Source organism: Lactuca sativa, chromosome 4, assembly GCF_002870075.4.
Source record: "Lactuca sativa cultivar Salinas chromosome 4, Lsat_Salinas_v11, whole genome shotgun sequence".
Lineage (NCBI taxonomy): Eukaryota > Viridiplantae > Streptophyta > Magnoliopsida > Asterales > Asteraceae > Lactuca > Lactuca sativa.
The window spans coordinates 398696045-398720852 of record NC_056626.2 but is presented as its reverse complement, the minus strand read 5'-3'; the positions used below and the strand labels follow the sequence as shown (position 1 = coordinate 398720852).

General features: G+C 36.2%; 4 protein-coding genes and 1 long non-coding RNA gene across 6 annotated transcripts; 4 read left to right on the top strand and 1 right to left on the bottom strand.

Moving 5' to 3' along the window:
• Window positions 1–5538: 5538 nt before the first annotated feature.
• LOC111906770 (putative F-box protein At1g47790) lies at window positions 5539–6647 on the top strand. Its single transcript, XM_023902541.2, has one exon. The coding sequence runs from the start codon at window positions 5571–5573 to the stop codon at window positions 6645–6647; it is 1077 nt and encodes a 358-aa protein (XP_023758309.2). The 5' UTR covers window positions 5539–5570.
• Window positions 6648–7034: 387 nt separating this feature from the next.
• Window positions 7035–8981, top strand: LOC122197434 (uncharacterized). The gene is made up of 2 exons (XR_006191076.1): window positions 7035–7559; window positions 8396–8981. It is a non-coding gene; the product is annotated as an uncharacterized LOC122197434 (long non-coding RNA).
• Window positions 8982–10823: 1842 nt separating this feature from the next.
• LOC111906771 (serine carboxypeptidase-like 45) lies at window positions 10824–13591 on the top strand. Its single transcript, XM_042901526.1, has 11 exons — window positions 10824–11056; window positions 11334–11438; window positions 11517–11612; window positions 11769–11773; window positions 11856–11907; window positions 12010–12095; window positions 12177–12476; window positions 12660–12793; window positions 12912–13004; window positions 13158–13275; window positions 13415–13591. The coding sequence occupies exons 1-11, from the start codon at window positions 10828–10830 to the stop codon at window positions 13589–13591; spliced, it is 1395 nt and encodes a 464-aa protein (XP_042757460.1). The 5' UTR covers window positions 10824–10827.
• A 105-nt stretch (window positions 13592–13696) lies between these two features.
• On the bottom strand, window positions 13697–18661 carry LOC111906794 (translation factor GUF1 homolog, mitochondrial). The gene is made up of 11 exons (XM_023902567.3): window positions 18104–18661; window positions 17223–17952; window positions 16969–17125; window positions 16644–16698; window positions 16019–16086; window positions 15825–15929; window positions 15482–15553; window positions 15263–15376; window positions 14888–15028; window positions 14734–14793; window positions 13697–14241 (listed from the first exon to the last, which is right to left on the bottom strand). Exons 1-11 carry the CDS (start codon window positions 18443–18445, stop codon window positions 14076–14078), a joined length of 2010 nt encoding a protein of 669 aa, XP_023758335.1. The 5' UTR covers window positions 18446–18661; the 3' UTR covers window positions 13697–14075.
• A 1565-nt stretch (window positions 18662–20226) lies between these two features.
• Window positions 20227–22116, top strand: LOC111906795 (ubiquitin-conjugating enzyme E2 2). Of its 2 annotated transcripts, none has more exons than XM_023902571.3 (6): window positions 20227–20405; window positions 20934–21067; window positions 21176–21201; window positions 21319–21408; window positions 21490–21578; window positions 21654–22116. In XM_023902571.3, the coding sequence occupies exons 2-6, from the start codon at window positions 20943–20945 to the stop codon at window positions 21780–21782; spliced, it is 459 nt and encodes a 152-aa protein (XP_023758339.1). In that variant the 5' UTR covers window positions 20227–20405; window positions 20934–20942; the 3' UTR covers window positions 21783–22116. The 2 variants fall into 2 exon arrangements, with proteins under 2 accessions (XP_023758339.1, XP_023758338.1); XM_023902570.3 differs by having other exon boundaries at window positions 20231–20405; window positions 20925–21067.
• The last annotated feature ends 2692 nt before the right edge of the window (window positions 22117–24808 follow it).

Here is a 24808-nt window from a genome sequence, read left to right as displayed (position 1 = left end):
GTATATGCGATATTCTCTATGAAACATGTGCTATATGATTATGTGTTATCTGTTTATTTGGAATGAATATCTTATCAATTTTAAATGGCATATAAATGCATATGTATATTGTTATCTACAAAATGTTGGGTAGAACTTGGGTAGATAATTGTCGTGTGATAAACAGATGAGAGGCCTCATTGTTGTAGTTGATCAGGTCATTCAGCAAAATATGGATGACGACCACGAACTCTTTCTAGACTTTCCTGTGAAACGCTGGCAGGTTCATAACATGTAGGTGTTGTGAACGATGTGTTCACCGGTGTATTCTATCCCCCTCATGGTTGCCTTTAAGACATCTATTGTTGAGGAAACCCCTTTGCAATAAAGTCCGTCCCGATGAAAATCCTAGATTAGGTCCCTTGAGATAGATGTTGTTTTAAGGACGTAAAGTGAGGATAATGGGAATGGGTAATCGGGTTATTGTTGATTGGTGAATTAATTATAATTATTATTGTGGGTTGAAAGCCCTATATGCTCACTAGGCTCCCAGGCCTGACTCACTCAGTTTATTTGTATTACAGGTAGTGGCGCAAGGGCATAAGATGGATGAATCATCAAGTTATTTTGTTTATAAGCCTGTAGTTGTATATAACTGTTGTATGACTTGTAATATGTCGTTTATGCCTTTTGGTCTGTATCGGAACATGACATCCCGAGTTTTGATATATAATGAAAACGCATTTCTTTATGGAATGCTTTGGTAAATATTATTTTATCATGTTTTGTTTTTAGGAACAAATTCCGCAACTCTTTCAAATCAAAAGGATTTACTCTGAAATTATCTTTAAAAGTATAAATGAAACCGGTCTTTTCTGGCTGTGATTTTGGGGATGTCACAGTTGGTATCAGAGCATTAGTATAAGCGAACTAGGAATTTGTAGGATTTTTAGACTTAAACTTAGAATGCTAAGTGAAGTTTGTGAGTTGTGTGTCTGTTATATTTTAGACACAAGCACTAGTTTATTTTAGGAAAATTGTCTAAAATGCTTTTATGTGCTAAATGTTATATAATTGCCATATATGATGTCATTTGTTCGGATCGACGGTTTGTTGCCAACCGGATCTGAAGGTTTATGTGTTTAGGATTCTAAGCGTATGTATACGATATTAGAACTAGCATGTAATCGTTTGGAGTAATAAGGATGATTTGGATATCTATCGTGGAAGAGGATCTAATTTCACCTTATTTGGTGTATAGATCAGCAATGGTGATAACAAGAAGTGGAGTTGGAAATGCTGATGAAAACAGGAATCAAATAACTGTGTTGGAGCAAGTAGTGATTGCAGCAACAGCACCCGAGCCGATGACTATGACTGGTGTGCAATTGATGATTCAGACGATGCTGAATCGTCAGATGGAAGAGACGAGATGTCTGCTACGGCAGAATCGTGGAGAACTCTTGATTCCGATAGAAGAGCCCGAGGTTAATGGAGGGCAGTCGGAAGGAGAAAACTTTAGTGGAATCCATGGTCAAGACGACCCACCGATTGTTAAGCAGAATAAGTGGGATAGAGGAAACGATGGAAGAGGATGCAAGTATAAGGATTTCATGGCATCCAAACCACCAAGTCTATCCGGAAGCCCGACGCCAGTAGAAGTGATTAACTGGATCTCCGAAATGGAGACAATGTTCGAAAGTTGCGAGTCAGCAACAGACAGAAGACCGCACTTGCGATCCCTCTGTTAAAATATAGGGTACTAAACTGGTGGAAGTTACTAGCTGATTCGATGCCCAAGAGAGAAGCTAGCAAGATGTATTGGGAAGACTTTGTTGAGCAGCTGAAATTGCAATACTGCTCAGAGTAGGACCTTCTGGAAATCAACAATGAGTTTCAGAATCTAAAAAAAGGAAAGATGAGTGTTACTGAATACGCTGCAAGTTTCACTGAGAAGATGAAGCTTATCCCATACTTAGTTCCAACTGAGCTAGCGAAGGTCAATAAGTTTGTTCGTGGGTTACCAGCGGACTTCGGTCCAATGGTTAAGCAAGCCACAACTTTGAAAGCTGCCATCTGGGCTGCTAAAAATGTTGAGAACCAGATCAGGGAGAAGAGTCTGGAGAGGTCTGAGGTTGGAGAGAAGAGGAAGTTCAAGAAGAAGCACTCTGATTCTCGAAATCTGGTTCGAGAAGAGGAAGTGGTGGAGGAGGCGAGGCGAAATGGTGCGACAAGTGCAAGAAGAAGCACTCTGGGAAATGTGACGGGGAGGTCGTCACATGTTTTAAATGTAGGAAGCCAGGGCATTATGCCAACGAGTGCACCCTTACCAAGAAAGTTTGTTATGGGTGTGGTGAGGAGGGGCACATTTCAAGGGATTGTCCGAAGAAGAAGGACGCAGCCAAACCCAACACATTCCGCCAAAGCCGAAGGCGAGAGCATTCCAGATGACACTGGAAGCTGCAAAAGAAGAAGCTGATGTCGCTTCAGGGACCTTTCTCGTAAATGAATTGCCTGCCCAAATTTTATTTGATTCTGGAGCCAATTACTCCTTTATATCGCATGAATTTGGTAGAATACTAGCTTTGCCTGTTGATAGACTAGATAATGCTTTAATAGTCGAAGTTGCTAGTGGCAAGTTTGTACGTGTTAGCCATCTTATGAGAAACATCTTACTTGATTTAAATGGGAATAAGTTCCACGAGGAATTATTGCCTATCGAGCTTAATGGTTTCGACATCGTGCTGGGAATGGATTGGCTTAGCGCCAATGACGCCGAGATATTATGCAAGAAGAAGATAGTACAAGTGAACCCGCCAGGGAAAGAGTCGTTTATGGTGTATGGGGACAAATACAGAGTGAATTCTGGGATCATTTCATTAATGAAAACCAGAGAGTGTTTAGTCAAGGGATGTACATCATATCTAGGGTTCGTGATTGACACAAAGAAGGAGAAGAAGGAGGTGCAAAGTATTCTGGTGGTGTGTGATTATCCGGAAGTGTTTCCTGAAGATCTTCCTGGATTACCACCTGATCGACAAGTAGAATTCCGTATTGACTTGTTACCCGGAACGACACCAATTGCAAAAGCACCTTACCGATTTGCACCAACCGAGATGAAGGAGCTGATGATGCAATTGCAGGAGTTATTGGACAAAGGTTTCATTAGACCTAGTTCATCACCCTGGGGAGCTCCGGTGTTATTCGTGAAGAAGAAGGATGGAAGTATGAGGATGTGCATCGATTATAGAAAGCTGAACAAGGCAACAATAAAGAATGGATATCCGTTGCCGAGGATTAATGACCTGTTCGATCAGTTGCAAGACTCAAGTTATTTTTCAAAGATCGATCCGAGGTCAGGATATCATCAGCTGAAGGTGAAAGAGCAAGATATAGAGAAGACTGCATTCAGAACAAGATATGGACACTACAAGTTTTTGGTTATGTCGTTTGGACTAACCAATGCTCCAGCAGCATTCATTGATTTAATAAATAGGGTTTTTAATCCATTACTTGATAAATTTGTGATGGTGTTCATTGATGACATTCTGATTTATTCAAAAAGCCAAGAAGAGCATGGCAGACACTTGCGAGATGTGTTGGAAGTATTAAAGAAGGAGAAGTTGTATGCAAAGTTCTCCAAATGTGATTTCTGGATTTGAGAAGTCCAATTCTTGGGTCACATGGTCAACCAAGAAAGGATAATGGTTGATTCGGCAAAGATTGAGGTTGTGACAAAATGGGAGCAACCGAAGAGTCCCTTGGAAATCCGAAGCTTTTTAGGATTAGCTGGATATTACCGAAGGTTTATCCAAGGCTTTTCTTCGATCACTAGTCCATTAACAGATTTGACCCACAAGGGAGTCGCTTATGCTTGGAGTGATAAGCATAGAGAAGCATTTGAGTTGCTAAATAAGAAGCTATGTGAGGCACCGATTTTATCTCTACCCGCAGGAGTTGAAGATTTCGTTGTTTATAGCGATGCGTCTGGGATTGGATTGGGTTGTGTTTTGACCCAAAGAGATAAGGTGATCGCGTATGCATCTCGACAGCTGAAAGAGCATGAAAAGAACTACCCGATTCATGATTTAGAGTTGTTCACAATGTTCTACGATATGAGGTATACTGATCTTCTTACCACGGTGACCAAGTTCAACAAATCTTGCCTCCCACCTCAGTGGAATGGGTTATTTACCCTTCTTTTCAAGGCCTTTACTGAAAGGGTTGCTTGGTCAGATGGGGCTAGCAAAGCTCTCATGACCTTACTCTATGGGATCTATCACGACATCAACTTGGACTATGGATCAATTTTATGGTCGCAACTGGTACAAAGTCTCAACTCTTCTTCAAGACACTCTGAAATCTCCTGTAGCAGGTTTTGGACTCTTATTACTCATCAATCCATCGAGAAGTTTAATGTCCCTATCATGGTTGATGCTCTCAGATCGTCAATCGGCACCTTCCACACCATTATTGTCTCTGATCCAACCAAGTTAGCGTTTGTTGGTTCCATTCCAGAATCGATGTATCAGTGTGTCTTTGCCAAAAGCAAGGTGATCAGGGAGTATATAAAGCTTCCTTCTTCAGGACCAAGACATTTAACTCCTGAAATGCAAAGCGCGCTGGATGCAGTTGATAAACCAGCAAAACGTGGGAAGAAGCCTGATCAAAAGAAGCAGGAGAAAGAGGGTCAATCTTCCAAAGCTTCTACGCCCAAAAAGCGTAAGGCCGAACAAGCAACTCCTTCTGCACCAAAGAAGCGAAAGGTGAAGAAGATGGTCAGGAAACTGAAAGAAGCTTCGCCCAATGATTCAGATTTTGTTCCTTCTGATCACGATCAAGAACAATCAGACGAAGGCGAAGGTGCTCACCATGAACAATCAGACAACCCTAATTAATTTTTGAAATATTTTTATTGGTTGAAATTGCATTGTTTTCCGAAAAAGCTGATTACAAGTAGATGATTATAGGTTGACTTTTATAAAAATGATGATAGGGTGTCTAAGGGGTGTCTTATTAGCAACACCCTTTTCAAAAAGACTGAAAAATATTCTACATAAAAAGAACAAACAATTAGAAATAGTTGTTTGGGCTGGGCCACAGATGAATGTTATTTAATACTGATTATAACTTTCGCCCATCTATTTTTTTAGCCCGACACCCACACCATGCATCGTCTGCCGTTTTGTTCATCTTCTCCGGTAAGCGATTTTGTTATTCATATGAGATGATAATTAGTTTTTAGGCGATGTGTTCTGTTGATATTCTCTGGAAAAATTTGTTAATCGTATGCTATGATTGTTTTAGGAAGTGTTCTGTTTTCATCTTCTCCAGGGATTAATTAGGTTTCAGGTGGGGCGTGTTTATAATATTCTGTGAATTTATTTAGCTTTTCAATAATTTGCACAATGAACAGTAATACGTAATATTGCGTACAAAGTGATATTAATTTAATTATAGGATTTCTTTTTCACATGTTATGGGAGCAGAATAACTCCATTCTTAATATGCACATGAAGCGTCTCATTTTTAAAATATATTTTACTTGTATTGCAGTTATGTCTCGTCGACTTAGAAAAAAGCAGAAGCGCATGAAGTCAGCTCATCTATGCGATGAGTTGATTGTTGAAATCTTCACGAGACTACCGAGCAAATCCCTCCTCCGATTTAGATCGCTCTCCAAATCGTGCTATTCTTGTATTGGTAGCCCTGATTTCATCCGCATGCACACTTCTCAATCCCAACAAAAACTCCTAATAAGACACCGAGCTCATAAAGAGAATAAAGAAGGTGAATTAGAAGAGTTCTACACATTACATCCACAAGACCAATTGTCATTGTCTTACAAACATGGATACAACAATATAACACCCGTACAGTTTCCTTCCACATATTCCAATATTATTGGTTCATATAATGGACTTGTCTGTCTGTTTGATTATGATGAAAAAAGTATTATTCTATGGAACCCTTCAATTAGGCGCAAACTAACCCTGCCTGATTGTCCTCGGACATGCTATTCTGAGGTGGAGATCGGTTTCGGTTTTGACCCGGTCATTGATGATTACAAGATTGTGTGTATGCCCGTAAGTAATGGGAAAAAAGCAGGAAGATTTTTTGTTTATGCATTGAAGACAAACATTTGGCGTAGAATTGCTTCCCATACGCCTTTGTTTAGTTCTGTGATAACAAAGCCATGTCTTTTCAATGGAGTATTGTATTGGTTGGGACACTATGATTTGACTCGAACCTATTATCTATTGACATTTGATTTGAGCACTCATGTTTTTGGCAGTATTGCATTGCCATTCAAAACTGTGCTATCTGTTGCACCAACACCCATCCAAGGTTCTATACCTTCGCTAGCTAATTTTGCTAATCAGATTTGGTTGATGAAAGATGCTTCTTGGTCTGCTTTTTTGAATTTTAAAAAAGATCAAGTTATGGCACATTTATCAAGTGTTTTGCAACTGAGCACGAGTGATGATCTTGTTTTCTACAGCTTCTGTAACGGGTTCCAAGTTTATAATCTTAAGATTGGGGAGTTTTCAAGACTAGTAAACTTCAATGGAGCTTCTTTTGTATTTGATGTTATTCAGTGTCTCGAAAGCCTTCAATTGTTAGGCATGGGTACCGCTTGTGAGGGAAACAAACTTATCTTTTCTTGAAGGAAAAATAACCCAACTTCATTAATGGGTATATTGGATGATGACTCTATTCAGACCTCAATTATTTATTTGCTATTTCAATATGAGATGTTTTTTTTATTATAACAATAGATACATTTTAACTGATCCTAAGTTGTACGTGGATCGGCGTTATAAACGTTTTCATGATCATGGCGTTGTCCTATAATTCATAGGGCTAGTTTTGTTTGCATGTTGTCATGATCATACTCATGGAGGTTTTGGGTTTGAAACTCGGAAACAGTCGTTTGACTTTTGCTGTTCAAGTGATCAACTAATTGAATATTTAATGTCTTTTTTGTGTTTTATGTTTAAATATATTGTACTTGTATTGCAGTTATGACTCCCTTGAAAAAATGCAGAATTACACGGTGCCATATCATCATCTATGCGATGAGTTGATTGTTAAAATCTTCACCAGACTACATCCCCAATCCCTCCTACGTTTTAGGTCACTTTAAGACACATTAAGTAATTATCACGTGAAGGGTTCTAGACATTACATCCACAAGGCCAATTGCCATCATGTCCATACATTGGTATGTGATTATATAACACCGGTATAGTTTCCTTCCATGTTGTCAAAATCTGACTTATATTTTTAATGACCTGGACAAGTAACCCGACCCGAAGGGAAGTGGACACCCAATGGCGATTTCGAAAGGAGAAGTGTTTGGAGAATTTATTTGTTTTCTGAGTTATCTTGCCATTGAAATTAGCTCCAGTAAAACCTAAATCAATATTCAGTTTTAAAACACACATCCACACACCCCTACACGTTTATGTTTTCAAATGGAAGACAAGGCTAGCTACTCCTCCTTTCGGCCATCTATTTTTCTAGCGACCAGCCCGACAACCGCGTCGTCAGTCGTCTGCCGTTTTGTTCATCTACCGGTAAGCGATTTCGTTATTCTTACGAGATTTCTGTTGATATTCTCTGGTAAATTTTGTTACTTATATGCGATGATTATTAGGTTTTAGGATGTGTTCTGTTCATCTTCCCCGGGAGGTGAAATTCATTAGGTTTCAAAGCGGGATGTGTTTATAATATTCCGTGAATTTATTTAGCTTTTGGATAGTTTGCAGTAATACGTGATATTGCGATACAAATACAAAGAATAGGATGAGTGGGGCCTTGTAAAGGTAGAATCCGAACGAAAGTTAGCAGTGAGGAAATTGTAAGGAGATTAGGTGAAAAGGGGATCATATTTGGACAATATTTATCTAGGTTCTTTAGCACATCATTCGAATAACCATCTTAATAGACATGTGATGAAGGTATGAATGTTTTTGTTGTCATTTAAAGTCGAAACCATCAATTTTTTTGAGCCAGATTAGCTTGTTTAGAAAGAACGAGATTAGAAGTCGTTGATGTATTTTAACCCAGTTTACTGTGACTGATATACACAGCTGTTTGGTGAGATAACATTGCAAACAAACATGGGAAGGCGTCTATGAGTTTAATGACCCATGTTACAAGATGGTTTCTTAAATCAATAACCATTAGGATTTCTTTTTCACAGGTTATGGGATTGAGCAGAATAACTCCATATTAGTTTATGAGCATATATGATTTATCTTTTCAACATCTTCCTGGTTTTAATATTTATTTGCACATCAAGCGTTTGATACAATGCCTGAAAAGATGGAACCAACCCATTTGATTTACTTCTTGTATTCATTAGAACTTTATGTGGTTTATTTTTAAATCTATTTTACTTGTATTGCAGTTATGCCTGGCCTTAGAAAAAAGCACAACCACATGATGTCAGCTCATCTATGTGACGAGTTGATTTGTGAAATCTTTACAATTGATATCAAAATCATGTTTGGTCAATGGAGCGTTACATTGCTAGGTGGTATCTAATGTCAGAGGGAGATGTTATGTATTGACATTCGATTTGAGCACTCATGTTTTTGGCAGAATTGCATTGCCAAAACACTGTTTGACAGCAACACCCATCCAAGGTTCTTTAGCTGTGATTTCTGATTATAATTGCATTCGGGTGAGGGGAGATTGTTCAAGCCTAGTGGACTTCAATGATGCTTCTTTGTATTTGATGTTGTTTGGTGTCTCGAATGCCTTCAATTGTTAGACATGGGGACCCCTTGCGAGGGAAAAAAATATCTTTTCCTTTAAGGAATAATGACCCACCATCAATATTGTATGTATCAGATTCAGATGATGATGATGATGATGATGATGATGGGTATTAGATCTGATTATCTGGATTATTTATTTCCATATGAGATGAGATGTTTGAGAATCTTAAACTTTTTGATGATAATCATATACAGCTACATTTTTATCTTAAACTTTTTGCACGTTTGAAATATAAGGTTTTTTGTTAAATCAAAAGTGGGGTTATCATTCTTTATTTAGGACTCAACATCATTATAAGGTCTCTAAATTCCAAAGGGCGGTTAAAGACTTTAATTAAATTCACAATGTAGATGTTTTAATTTACATATCACATGATAATGGAAAAAAAAAAAAACATAGCTAGTTAATTAGCTTTTGTTGACTGTTCTTACCAAAAGTATTCGGTACATAAATTGGATTTGACTGGAAAAAAAGAGCTAGTTCCTTTAAAAACATACTAAATTTGTACAGGTAAAACATTTCATATATGATCACATGAAACATTTCTTTCGTCAAAAATGGCTTCCTATTTTTGGTTTAGACAAAAACAAATACAGATCTACTTTGGTGTGTACCAAAGTATGTTGCTATTGTAGCAATAAATAACAAATAATTGAAATATGTTGCTTTTAGATGTCACCTAATAGCAACATACTTGCAATCTGTTACTCATAATAGCAACATATTTACAATTCATTAACATATCCTGGAATCTAGTTTATTTGTCCAACACCTAGGCTAAAATATCATTTTACCCTTCTCTCACTTTGGCCCAATAACCGAGGCCCAAACTCAATAGCACTAAAAGCCCAATAGTGGCCCAATTCCTAAAGGACACCCAAAGTACAATATGGGCCCAAATCCAAGAAGGCCCAAAACCTCACAATGGCCCAAAGTCCGAAAGGCTAGTGGCTCAACAAAGCTCAAAACCCTAATAGTCCAAATATGGGCCAACCACAAAAGTCAACAGTTGCTGAGTATGCCCAGCGTACTCAGACTTACACCCGGCGTACACATGTTTAGCCTACTACGTGCAACATACTGTGGAGTACGCTACTGGTAAGTCCCCATTTCTCAATCAAATGACTTAATCCATTAAGCCCACAACACCTAAACCTCAGATCTACTGAATAAGGTCTTAATACATAAAGTTTGCAACTTTACTCATTTGCATGATTTGTAATGTACAAGTGCTAAAGCTATATAGGAGGGAGGGAGGGAGAGGGAGAGAGTTGCCCGCATGGTGAAATTGCTTCCTACGGTGGTACCCTCCGCACTAGCCATGTATATGTTATGTTGTATGATAACCTTGTATGTAGCCCATACTTAGTTAAGTATTTAGCTTAACCCATGTTAGTTTTGTATATATATTCGTTTGTATCTTCTATTGAAAGGCAATGAAAATACTTTCCCATTCCATAATACCTTGTACAATACAACTTCATCTCCCGCCTCACCAATGATCCCGCTCCTGCTCCCTCAAATCAACACCACGGGCAGGTTGATGGCCACTCTCAACTCCCAATTCAAATCTTCAAGTTTTTTTCAGATCTATTTACAGTTTAGATTATCATATTTTAACTACTATGATATGATTTTATTTTCATTTAAACATTAAATAAAAGACAAGGATGCTTTTGTCATTTTTAGTGATTTTGGCAGGATTATAAGAACCATTATATAGGTCGATGCTCACTTGTTTTTAATATATCTATAGTTGAGTTGTGATGCCTAACTAAAAACTCTAGCAAACATTATCCCTAAAGTTAAAACTAGTTTCGAACATGAAGAGCAGTAGATACACTTGAATTCATTTTGAACCTTCCAAGAATCTTTAGCCGAATAAGTTTCTCTAAACAATAAAAATACAATTCTTTTCCTATAGCTTTAAATACTATAAACAAATATCGAACTCATAAGAAAATCCATCCAATCGTTATCTTCAATGGTGTCCAATTCTATATATATATAGCAAACAGTTTTACATACATACTCGAAACCAACATCAAGTTCTTTGTCATGGATTTTCAGTTTCTTGGAACGATATTGTTTTTTGTCTGTCTATTGCAATCTTGCAATGGAGAGCTTATAAAAGCATTGCCAGGGCAACCTACGAATGTCTCTTTTCAACAACATTCAGGTTATATTGTCACAAATGAAGGACATGGGCGTTCACTTTTCTATTACTTTGTTGAGGCAGATTCAGTTAACCATTCTTCGCTTCCCTTAACCCTATGGCTCAATGGAGGTTTCACTTCTCTTTTTTCTTATGATGTTACTTATTAAAAATTACAAATATATATATTCAAACTACAAAGTTTCCTTATTAATTATGTTATATGATTTGTATAAACTCAATTGAGTGAGTGTAAATAAAATCTGATTTGATTGGGCTTGGGATTGCCATTTGATGAGTTGACTCGTCTTGTGTATGTCTACATATAATACATACACATATTATATATGTGATTTTTTTTTTTTGTTGTTGTAAAGGTTTTATTTATAATTAATTCATTATAATTTAGGTCCTGGATGTTCTTCCGTTGGTTTTGGGGCATTCATGGAAAATGGACCATTTCAAGTTGGTGAAAATGGAGAACTTGTCAAGAATCAATACTCTTGGAATTTAGGTAAATTTTATATATATAAAAAACATATATGGTTTACTACTTTACGGATTTAATTTCTTATATAATTTTGCGTTACAGAATCCAACATGTTATACGTTGAATCACCAATTGGGGTTGGTTTTTCTTACTCGGAAACCGATGAAGATTACATTGATTGGAATGACACCAATACAGGTTTACATCACAATGTTTATGAAGCTCTAATCATATTTAATCTGCATTTATTTTATTTTTCATCATTTACAATATTTTTTTAAATCAATCCAAAAATACCTTTCTTATGATTTTTGTATTACTATTAGAAATGTATCATTTTCTATGTTTAACAAGAAAAAGTTATCTTATATTTGACTACTTTTACTTTAAATGATGACAGCTTATGATAATCTTGTATTTATCACAAAGTGGCTTGAAAAGTTTCCGTTGTACAAAGACTCGGAATTCTTTTTGGTCGGGGAAAGCTATGCAGGTAAGTTGACAATAACTTAATTCAAAAAAAAAATCCAAATTTAATTCCCTAAAATATGTATTTCTGTTATTTTAAATTATATAAATATTTTTTTGATTGTAGGCCATTATATTCCACAAGTAGCAGAATTAATCTTGAACTATAACAAGAGTCCAGGCGTTGCTCCAATCAACCTCAAAGCAATTGCTGTAAAGAAATTCAAGATTAATCGTTTTTCTTCTTTTTTGTTATAATTAGCTTTTGTAACATTTGTTATGTTTTTTTGGTAGATTGGAAATCCTCTATTAGACATAGACATTAGTGTTCTTGCGGGAGAATATTTATGGTCACATGGTGCGATTTCAGACAAAACTTTAATGCTAGAAAAAACCGTATGCAACGATTCAAAGTATCTTCGAGAGTACATCCATTCAGGATGGTCTCAAGGTTGTAATGATGTTTTCAATCGTGTCGATAATGAAGTCAGTGAAGATGTTGCTTTTGATGATTTACTTTTGCCCAAATGTTTATCAACACCGTCAGCTCAGCAATTTAAACCTCGAGGGTTACACGCAAAGGCACATTCATCGGTACAAAATACAGTGTTGTACATAGGCCGAACCAGAGACCAAGAGACCAGACTGGTTCACTCTGCTGGTCCGGTCCGGTCCGGTCCAAGTGTGCAACTTTATTGCATACTTCGATTGAACCCATATTTGTGTTCAAATCCTTTTTTTTTGGTTTTATCAAATTTAAAATTTTGTTTCTGGCAGATTGACAGAGTTAGAAGTACAAGTGACCCGTGTTTGCAATCAAGGATTTTAACGTATTTGAATAGACGCGACGTGCAAAAGGCACTTTATGCTAACACGACCGATCTTCCGGGGCATTGGGACTTTTGTCTAGGGTTTGCTACTTTCTCTTACTTTTCTTTTCTTTTTTTTGTTATGGAAAAATATAGATGTTTTCATATGTGACGGATGTTTTTTAGATATGAATTTACGTTTCGATATAAAATGTTGTAGGCCGCTGGTTTATCAAGAAGAGAATCTTGAAATAAACATAATCCCACTCGTCTCCGACCTCATAAAGGCTGGTCTTCCCGTCTTTCTTTACAGGTACACTAAGAGCTGTTTGACAACCTCTAAATGATTCAAAGGACTGAATGATTCTAAGGCTTTGGGTTATCCTATATCTAGGACTTGAATCTTTGACTTTTTCTGCAAGTATACCACTAAACCTAATGTAATAAATGTATATACCTTGTTCAGTGGAGATCAAGATTCAAAAATCCCGCTTACACAAACAAGGATCATTGCTAATAACATCGCAAAAGGACTTAAGCTCACAACACTCTCAAAATACAGGACTTGGTACAATGAGAAACAAGTAAGCATAACGATAATGATTTTGATGGAATTATATTGCACAACCGATTAACATAAACATATCTTCTATATTTCCACTTAGAAAATTGATTTATCTATAGAAAATATATGATTCACTAACAACATTTATGATGTTGTAGGTGGGAGGTTGGTCGCAGTCTTTTGGGGGACTAAAAGACGGAAAAAACATCACGTATTTAACATATGCAACAGTACGAGGAGCAGCCCATGAAGTTCCATTCACATCACCATCACAAGCTCTCACACTATTTCATAGTTTCCTTAATGGATCCCCTCTCCCTCGTCCTAAATCCTAAAATATACACTACATTTTTAAAATTTGTAGTGCATTCAAAAACACTAAAAAAATAATAATAATAATAATAATAAGCTAATACACTATATGGTTCTAAAAGACACAATGACAATAATCAAACACGTTGACATTTGTACGTTGTAAGTCTTTTCAAAGACATATGTATGAATATTCTACAACGAATAACAAAGGGAAAAAGTATCTTTTCAATGTAGATTGATATCCATGATTAGTTAGTTACCCAATACACTATCAAAAATACCCCTATCTCGATCGTCTCTATAATATTGAAGGGCAAAAATGTCTTTTTTCAATGTAGATATCCATGATTGGTTGGTTACCTTTAGACTACCAAAAATACCCTTATCCGAAGATGAGCCAAAAGACTAGCATGTGCATTTGCCTCCTTTGATTTTTGGCCTTGGAATTTATTTTATTTTTATTTGTAAATTTGGCCTCTTGAGGTTTTTTTTTTTTTCTAAAAGTTAGCCTACTTTCAGTATTGCGTGAAAAGCCTCTTGAGGGATATCGACTGATCCAACACGCTTCATTCTCTTCTTTCCTTCTTTTTGTTTCTCCAACAATTTCTTCTTCCTTGTCACATCTCCACCATAACACTTTGCAAGAACATTCTTTCTCAAAGCCGAAATCCTAAAAGAAGGGCAAAACGGTCAAATATCACTGCCAACAAAATCTACCAAAATGGGACAAAACAATAAAAAGGTCGTACTATGCATGGAACATAAATTTGCTTTCCTTCCGCCTCTGTGCAAAAGACGTAAATACCCTCCTTATAGAGTAAATTGCAAGTTTGTGGAACGAGGCTGACACCAGTAGGACAAAAATTGCAATTTCTCGTCCCACCCAAGAAAGTATAACATGGACATGTCTTTGTTCTCTCTTATGTGCAAAAGACATGAATACCCTCCTCGTTTGTGCAAAAGACGTAAATACCCTCCTCTTAGTTTAAGTTGCAAGTTTGTAGAACGAGACTAAGTCAATGGGAAAAGAATTGCAAATTTGTGTCCCACCAAAGTAGATAGAACAAGGTGGAATAGGGACGAACTCGCTTTTGTTCTCTCACATGTGCAAAAGACATAAATGCCCTTGTAGGTTTGTGGAATGAGAGGGGGTGTTACTTACGTTTCCCTAGCAATGACCTTTGATCCAACAGCAGCTTGTATTGTGATCTCAAACATTTGTCTGTTTGAATGCAGGAAATGTTAAAGAGGGTTGATTATTTAATAAAAAATAAAGTAAATAAAAAATAAAAAATGGTTGAGAAAAGTTGGTAAACCTATCGATAAATTTCTTGAGTTTGTCTACAAGTTCACGACCAACACGTTGTGCTTTCAAACTATGAACAATAGTTGCCATTGCATCAACAGGTTGTCCATTCAAAAGAACATCAAGTTTCACCACATCAGAAGCCACATACCTGTAAAGGTACAAGGGTAAAATGGTCATTTACTCTGGTAAATGTACTAAGGCAGGGGCAAAAAATGGTCATTGTCATGAATTTAATGAGATGGATCTTAATTTGCATGCTCCAGGAAAGAAAAATGTTAAGAATCACTAGAGTAGGGATGAAAAATGCAAAAAGGTTTCTTCTTTGGACCATATCCTGAAAAAATGATATAACACAGGGACCAAAACTGTAATTTGTACTTACTCTGAATCTTCATAATCGAATGAAGCATAACCAGATGTAATACTTTTTAGTTCATTGTAGAAGTCAACAACAATTTCCCTTAGGGGTAACCTGTACTTCATAAATGCCCTTTGACTGTATATAAGCCAAACAAACAACAAGTTTTAATACTCAAAAAAGGGCAAAATGGTAATATTTGAAAACCTTAATTTACTTGGTGTGCACACATCATCAACTTACCTATCGATAAATGAATACTCTAATTGTTCCCCTCTTCTTTCAGAGCAAAGAGTAATAACAGCTCCCACATACCTTCAATAAAATAAAATGCTGTATGAATAAATATGATGTTTAAAAAAATATATTTGAGAAAATAACCAAATATTTGGGTAAATGGAAGGAAAAATCAATTGATGGCAAATCTGTGAAAAGTTTCATTTCCCCGACCTTATGCATTTCGTCAAAAAGAAGAAACCAAAATACTACAATTTTAATAATAGGGTTTTAAAAAAGGGTATTTCAGTCATTTATACAATTTACCATTTGGGGATAAAAAAAAAAATTAGGGATTTTGAGAGCTTACTCACTGGGGATAATAATTGTTGCCAATACTGTAGGTTCCCAAGAAGCAACCACTCGGATTTTAGGGTTTGCAGTGAAAGCACCTGGATTTTGAACCTCTACTTTGCTGAAATAAATTTATTAATTAATTAAAAAAGAAAAAACATTTGACAAAAAAGCTACTAGAGTGTATTCATATAGGTCAAAAAGTCAAACCTCCCGTCTGAATACTCAAAGATATATGGTACAGTTGGAACAGTGGAAATAATATGAGTTCCATATTCCTGTCATTTACAACACAAATATATGCATATAATACTTTCAAAATAAAATTTTATACAAGTTAAATTTCCATCAAGCGTTTGATGAGTTAATAAAGTCTTATTTCATTTTTTTATAAGGGCAAATTACAGAAAAAGCCATTACATTATCAGCATTTTACCTGAAAAGCCATTATGAATTTTTTTTACATAAAGTAAGTTTATAAAAGAAATTTTCCATTTCAGGATTGACCTAAAAAAACCGGTTAAGAGATTTGATTTGCTTACATGGACAATTTTTAATGATGTGGCAATAGAAAGGTCCATATAAGAATGTTAAAGTGTCAAAAAGGTGTCCATCAGTATATGCTTATGTGGACATTTCCCTTGCCACATCAGATGTCACCTCATTAAAATTTGTCCATGTAAGCCAATAAACATGGTAACCGGTTTTGGTAGGTCAATAATGGCTGAAATGAAGAAAAAAAAATCATAATGGTGTTTTAGGTAAAAGGTTGATAAAAGTAATGGCTTTTATGTAATTTTCCCTTTTTAAAAGCCCAAAAAAGAAGAAAGAAAACCTGCTCAAGCCGCTGATGGAAAACATCCATGTGGAGTAATCCTAAGAACCCACACCTACAAATAATAATTATTATTATTATTATTTATACAACAATGTTCCATTTTTACCAATTTATGCAAAAATGTTTCACTTTTTTAAACAATTTACGCAACAATGTCCCACTTTTTATAATTTATACAAAATGAAACGACATTGCATACTTTGTATAAATTCTAGAAACCACTTTGTTGCATAAATTGGTTAATTGGGAAAAAGATGAAACTATGTCGCATACATGTGAATTTAAATCTACAAAAATAAAAGGACAAAAAGAATTCACATACCTGAAACCTAGTCCAAGTGCTGTACTGCTCTCTCTAGCAACAGAGACACTTGCATCATTACATGTTAATCTCTCAATTGCATTATTCAATCCTTCAAAATCAGATCCATCAGCAGGATAAAGTCCAGAAAAAACCATATGTTTTGCAGCCTTGAACCCTAATCATTATATGCATATCAAGAAATAACAATTAGGAATCTGAATGCTATGTTAAATTGTTTTTATTAAATTTTATATTTTAAGATAATTATTTACCTGGGAGAGGCTCTACAATAGTTTTGTTATGAAACAATGTATCTCCAACACGCGCCTCCTTAGTTGACCTCATACCACTAACCATATACCCAACTTGACCAGTCAAAAGGAATCCGGTACTCCGAAGTTCTGGATGCATGATTCCGACATCCAAAACCTCATAAGATTGACCTGTTGCAGCTGATGTAATCTTTTCACCTTTACGCAAAGACCCATCAACAATCGCCACGTGACATATCACCCCCTTATACTCATCATAATAAGAATCCAACAGAAACATACGAAGATTGGAATCACACATTCCGGGAGGAGGCGGAATCCGCTCTATTACAGCCGGAATCACGTGTTCAAGACCTTGACCGGTTTTAGCAGAGGTTAAAAGTACGTCACTTGGGTCAAGATCAAACATGGATTTCAACTGGGATTTGACTCGATCAGGGTCAGCTGTTGGTTGATCGATTTTGTTTATGATTGGTATTATTGAAAGGTTGGATTCAAATGCAAGGTAAAAGTTTGCAACTGTTTGAGCTTGAACACCTTGAGCTGCATCAACTACCAAAAGGGCACCCTGGCAAGCAGCTAAAGATCTTGATACTTCATAGCTGAAATCAACATGGCCTGGTGTGTCAACTAGGTTCAGTAAATAGCTTGTGGAGCTCTCTTTTGATTTGTAGTTATAAAACATGGTGGCTGTTTGAGCTTTAACAGTGATTCCTCTTTCTTTCTCAACCTATTACAATCCAAACACCCCCTAAATGGGATTAATTTACAAACCCAATCAACCACAGCATTCAGAAAATCAGAAAATCAGAAAATGAAGACGAGATAAAGTAATACGAAAAAATCCTGAAACGAAAGCAATGATAATGGGCATTGTGTACCTGTAATTTATCAAGGTATTGGGCCCCAAGGCCTCTCTTAATAGTACCAGTAAGCTCAAGAAGTCGATCAGCCAGTGTAGATTTTCCATGATCAACATGAGCAATAATGGAGAAATTTCGAATTTTTTCGGTAGGATATTGGCTCAAATCTATGGCGTTGTTATCGTCTTTGCGGTTACTATTCCGTGAATTGGAGCAAAATCCGTGTTCATATGAGCTAGAATAAGGTACTCCTAACCTATAACAATGATGGTGATGATTGGGGCTGAGTTTGTATTTGCGATTGACTACTTGGATTGCTTTGGACGCTCTATTGAGATAACCCATTGAGTGTTTATGCATCAAAAACTAGGGTTTTGTATCGCCTGGAGATGGGAATCATTACTGACGGCTGATAGTGGTGTTTAATGGTTATCAGCTGTGTTTGCAGCTCGTCTTCCTCCTTTGTTATTCCTGTTTGCCCTAAATCATTACAGCGGAAATGGTTAACTCACATGTCCATTGCAAAACCCATTCTAAGTTTACAACGTTCTAGCCTACGCACTGTTTTTTAAGTGGTGAATTTGGCATTGGTTTCAAAAAATGGTAGAGATGGTTTTTTTTACATTTAGTTTAATTATTTATTGGAGGGCCGCACGCATGATTTTACAGGAATGATTGTACGGAAGAGTTAGGGTTGCACGGTAGTAGAAAAAGTAAAATTTCGAAAAATTTTCCAATGCAGCCGGAAAAGTTAGGGGTTGTCGGTACCACCATGGACCACCCCTAGGTCCACCCTGATTGTTTGTTATGTTTTTAAAATGGTCTATATGTCTTTGTTAAAATTTTAGAATTAATTTATGTGTCTATTTAAAAAATGACAAGGTGATCCTTTTTAACCACCACAACTATTGCATTCATCCAATGTCTTTAGTAACTTACCAACATCATTGCCTTCAATTAACATCAGCGCCTTCAACCATTGTCATTGTCACCATCACTACCTTTAACATGCACATGCACCACAGCAACCACTACCACCATCATCGCCTCCATCCACCACCACCACCATCATTGTCTTCGACCTAAATCACCACTTTCACCATCATTCATAAAAGGAATAAGAGGAAAAAGTAAAAGAGTATATTTGTCATTTCATATATCCTTAACCCAACTTTACTAACGAAATATTTTTTTTAAAAGACCAAACTTACGCCTTTCTTAAACCACAAACACATATTTGGAGGTTTTTTAAAAGTTGGTTGCTAGGTTCTTGATTCATCACCACAAAATGTTGAATATATGGTTTTGAAAATCTGGCCGGCCATTTTCAACCGAAAACCGGTCGGGTTACCATCTTTTTAAGGCCTACAAACCACTTGTAATCAAACGTGTGAAAACTCGTCAGTTCAACCAAAGACCAATCCAAAATTAGTCCGATCAAAACACAAAACACTGGTTTATTTATAAAAATATTATAAAATGTAGCATTCCATTCTTTTTACAGAGCTCTCAAAGATCTACGACTTCAGTTTTTTGGGACTAGTTCGTCGAACCAGTTGAACCATCAAAGTAAAGCGACTAGTTCGGTGTCTAGTTCAGTGTTCAAACCATTGGTTGGATCATCATGAGCACATTATTACATTACACCTAATAGCACCAACACATATAGACTCATTATAAGAACTTGTTTTGTATTCCGCATGTACATATAAACAGTGTCGTAGGTAATAAATTATATATTTGGTTACTTCCAACATCAAATAACCCATTTTTTTATCAAATAAATAATTATTATTTTAATTGTCATTTGGAAGTGATATTTTCACTTATATTTGTATCCATTTATTTAATAAAAATATGATCTGACTTTTATGTAATAGATGATTCTTTAGTTTGAAAAGTGATATTTTCACTTATATTTGTATCTAAGAAAAATGTGTTTTTGACTTTTATATGTCATAGATCAATGATTCTATATTTTCAATTAAAATAAAATCAATGAATTCTTTTTTTTAAGTGGACGAATACGATGATAGATAAATAAATTTTGTGATTTCATATTTTTTTTTTGTAATTTACTTTTGTTATTATTCTATTTTAACAAATGTGTTATGCCGACATGACGACATACAAACGATATACCACCAGCTTACATGTTACGCGAAGTCGAACCTTCATCTTCGTTTCCGAGACACGAGTTTAAAAGGCCAAACTGCAGACGGAGGTCACGGATTCCCCCACGGCCATCGGCGGCTGATCATCATTTTCCTCTTCACTCCGGTTCACCCACACCGCCGCTCTCCGCTGCTTAACCCCTCAGGCAAAATCCTCCTCCCTATCTTCCATTTCTCTCTTACTCCACATTCGTATTGTCACATAATCATCTCCATAGTCAACGTACATACCGGAATCCTAGAATTGAACAATAAAACCTTCTCTAATTGGTTTTTCGGGTTTAAAATCGCTTCATGTTTTGTACAATTGGTCCGTATTTATAGATCTAGGGTTCACATTCTAATAATTTGATTAGGGAACTTGTTTCTTTTCTGTGGTTCTGTTTTCACGATGATTCTAGGGGTTGGATGTTCTTATAAAATGACTGTTGCGTTTTGATTGCATGCAAAAGTGCGATTTCGAGCTTATGACTCAAATTTTCTGATTATATACTATCTGGAGCAGTAAGTAAACAAGTTCGAAACTAATTATTCACAATAATTCGCAAGAACCACTTTACAAACACTGAAACACACATCTAAACACTCATGGCATCAATTAGGTAGATGATTAACATGTAGACGACACGATAATGTTCTTACTTTTTCGTGTTCATTGAATTCAGTTGTAACAGGGGAGGAGAATGTCTACACCTTCAAGGAAGAGGCTAATGAGGGACTTTAAGAGGTTGCAGCAGGACCCTCCTGCTGGTATCAGTGGTGCACCTGTGGATAACAATATAATGCTATGGAATGCTGTCATTTTTGGGTATGTTGGAGTGTAAATTCATCTTCTTTTCATCATCATATGGTCTTTCTTTTTTTTTTTCTTGAAATGAAAATGATCATTCACTGATTACTTCTATTTGCTTTTCAGACCAGATGACACTCCATGGGATGGAGGTGAGTTTGGACTTCATCTTTCACTCATTAGTCCATAATGACAAATGATTCAAGGAATTCCCATCTTTATCATACATTCTCTTCATCTGTTGCATATAATACTTAAATTGATCTCAGGTACGTTCAAGTTAACACTACAGTTTTCAGAAGATTATCCAAACAAGCCACCAACAGTGCGATTCATTTCTAGAATGTTTCACCCCAATAGTAAGTTGAGATTGAGAGTGTTTCTTCTTCTTTACATGGTGACATTGTTTTAACTCCATTGCATTTTTTTTTGCTCATTAGTTTATGCAGATGGAAGCATATGTTTGGACATTCTTCAAAATCAATGGAGTCCAATTTATGATGTTGCTGCCATCCTTACATCTATTCAGGTATACAGTTTCTTTGATACAATGTTTACACAACACATTAAGTCCTAATCTTTATTTATAATTATTATTATATAGTCATTGCTATGTGATCCAAATCCAAACTCACCAGCAAATTCAGAAGCAGCAAGAATGTTTAGTGAGAATAAGCGCGAATATAACAGAAAAGTGCGTGAAATTGTGGAACAGAGCTGGACAGCTGACTAAATATATAGTATTATATATGTCTGTATCTGTACTCTATATCATTTAAGATCAAATTCTCTTATGGTATGGTATGGTGGTATGTTTCTATCAGATATTTACTTGCTTCAAAAATCAAAACCCCACCAAATATTCTCAATAATAAGACTGGTTAGTAGTAAAAGTTATGTTTTTATGCCATCAAAGTATTTAGGGAAATTTAAGCTTTCTAGTTTCTATTATATGTGTTTTGTTGTGTTGTGTTGTTTGCTTGTTAGGCATGTAATGTGTGTACATACGATGGTTTCTTGTATTATATGATTGGTCTTAAATTATGCTAATATTTGTTACTTATTCATACCTTATTTTACTACATCTTGTTGCTATCGCTATATAGTTTGTACTTGATATTGTCACTTGAAGTGGAGAGGAGAAGAATTGTTTTGAAGCATTTTCACAAGATAGTTGGGTTTGTTTTTTAACTTTTTACACAGACTCCACAATGGGTATATTTAACTTTTTTCGTGGGGTGTTGTTCCTGGTTGAGTGAAGTCGGATTTTTTTTTCTTAGTTTGTAGATCGGTTTTCCAAACCTAGTACTAGGTCTCGTACTTCTATCTTGGAGGCTTTCTTGAAATATCTCTACAAAGTAATCCCTTTTGATTGAAATTGATGCGACTCGTGATGAAATTGGAAGAGTAGTTTGGGATTGTGGTTCTGAGAAATCCTTAAGATGGTTTCATTTTGATTTTTTCAAAAAGATATGGTACCTCACTGAAGATGATGTGTTAAGGTTGTGTTGGAATTCTTAATTTTAACATGTTTCCTAGAGGATGTTATTGATATTTTATTACATTGATCCCCAAAGTGTATGGTGTAGAGTTTGTCCAAGTCTTCAAACCTATTAGTTTGATAGGTTGTCAATATAAACTTATTGGCAAAATATTAGCTAATCATTTGAGCTCGATGGTGGATGATATGGTTACTATCGAGCAAATGACTTTTTTTCGAGTTACATAGACTCCAGATTACCCTTGATTGTGGATGAGATTGTGGCTTGGTGCAAGTCATCATAAGAAAGTTATGATGTTCAAGGTATATTTTGAAAAAGCTTAGGGTGCGTTTGGTTGTGGAAAATTTTTCAGTTTTCTACGGAAATTTTCCAAGAAAAACGGAAATTTTGAAAACACGTTTGGTTCGTTCAGTTTTCCAAAATTTTCCAAGAAAATGAAAATTTTCAGTTTTCCAAATTGTATGTAAATTAGAAAAGTGATTTGTATAGTTTTCCAAAATTTTCCAAATTTTTAAGATAGAAAATGAAAACTCCTCCCGTTTCAACCAAACACGTTTTCTAAAATTTTCATTGAAAATTGAAAGCGAAAACTTAATCCTATTTTCGGAAAACATTTCTTAGAAAATGAAAATAGTTTTCTACACCAAACGCACCCTTAGGGTGCGTTTGGTTGTGGAAAATTTTCCAGTTTTGTAGGAAAAATTTTCAAGAAAAACGGAAATTTTGAAAACGTGTTTGGTTCGTTCAGTTTTCCAAAATTTTCCAAGAAAATGAAAATTTTCAGTTTTCCAAATTGTATGTAAATTAGAAAAGTGATTTTTACAGTTTTCCAAAGTTTTCCAAATTTTTAAGAAGGAAAATGAAAACTACCCCGGTTTCAACCAAACGCGTTTTCTAAAATTTTCATTGAAATTTGAAAACGAAAACTCAACTGTATTTTCTAAAAACATTTTCTTAGAAAATGAAAACAGTTTTTCACAACCAAACGCACCCTTAGAATGTGTTTGGTTGTGGAAAGTTTTCCAGTTTTCTAGGAAAATTTTCCAAGAAAATCGAAAATTTCGAAAACGCGTTTGGTTCGTTCGGTTTTCCAAAGTTTTCTAAGAAAATGAAAATTTTCAGTTTTCCAAATTATATGTAAATTAGAAAAGTGATTTTTATAGTTTTCCAAAGTTTTCGAAATTTCTATGATGGAAAATGAAAACTCCACCATTTCCAACCAAACACGTTTTCATTGAAAATTGAAAATGAAAACTCAACCCTATTTTCTGAAAACATTTTCATAGAAAATGAAAACAGTTTTCCACAACCAAACGCACCATTAGGGTGCGTTTAGTTGCAGAAAAATGGGTCGTTTTCCGGAAAATTTTTCCAAGAAAAATGAGAATTTTGAAAACGCGTTTAGTTCGTCTATTTTTCTAAATTTTTCACGGAAAATGAAATTTTTCCGTTTTCTAAAATTACAAAGAAGTTGGAAATTTTTGGAAAACTGATAATGATTGTTTTCCATATTTTTCTAATTCCAAAATTTTTCTAAAATATAAAGACACACCCACTCCACCCCATCCACCTCTACCTACCCCCACCTTAACACCGCCACCCACACACACACATACCCACCCACCCCTCCCCCCCCACACACACACCCGCACACACACACACACCAACCCACAAACACACACACACATACATACCCACACACACACCCGTACATACACACACACACCAACCCACACACACGCATACATACCCACCCACCCACCCACAAACACACACACATACATATACATATACATACCCACCCACACACACACACACACCCACAAACACACACACATATACATACCCACCCACACACCCATAAACAAACACACATATACACACACACCACCCGCACACACACACACCAACCCACACACACATACATACCCACACACACACACACACAAACCTACACCTACCCCTACAAACACATACACACACAAACATACACTCGCACCCCCACCCACCCAACACCACCACGACAATCACCGACCTACCATCACCATCACCACCACCACCACCACTAACCCGTCACTAGCACCACCACCACCGCTGCTGCCGCCATCACCACCACTGACACAATTGCCGCCGCCACCACCATCGCCTGTCATCACCACCACCGACGCCGACCCGCTACCGTCACCTCCCCGACCCACACCCTACCACCACTACCGTTTTCTAAAAATGAAAACCAATAGAAAAATACACATCTAAA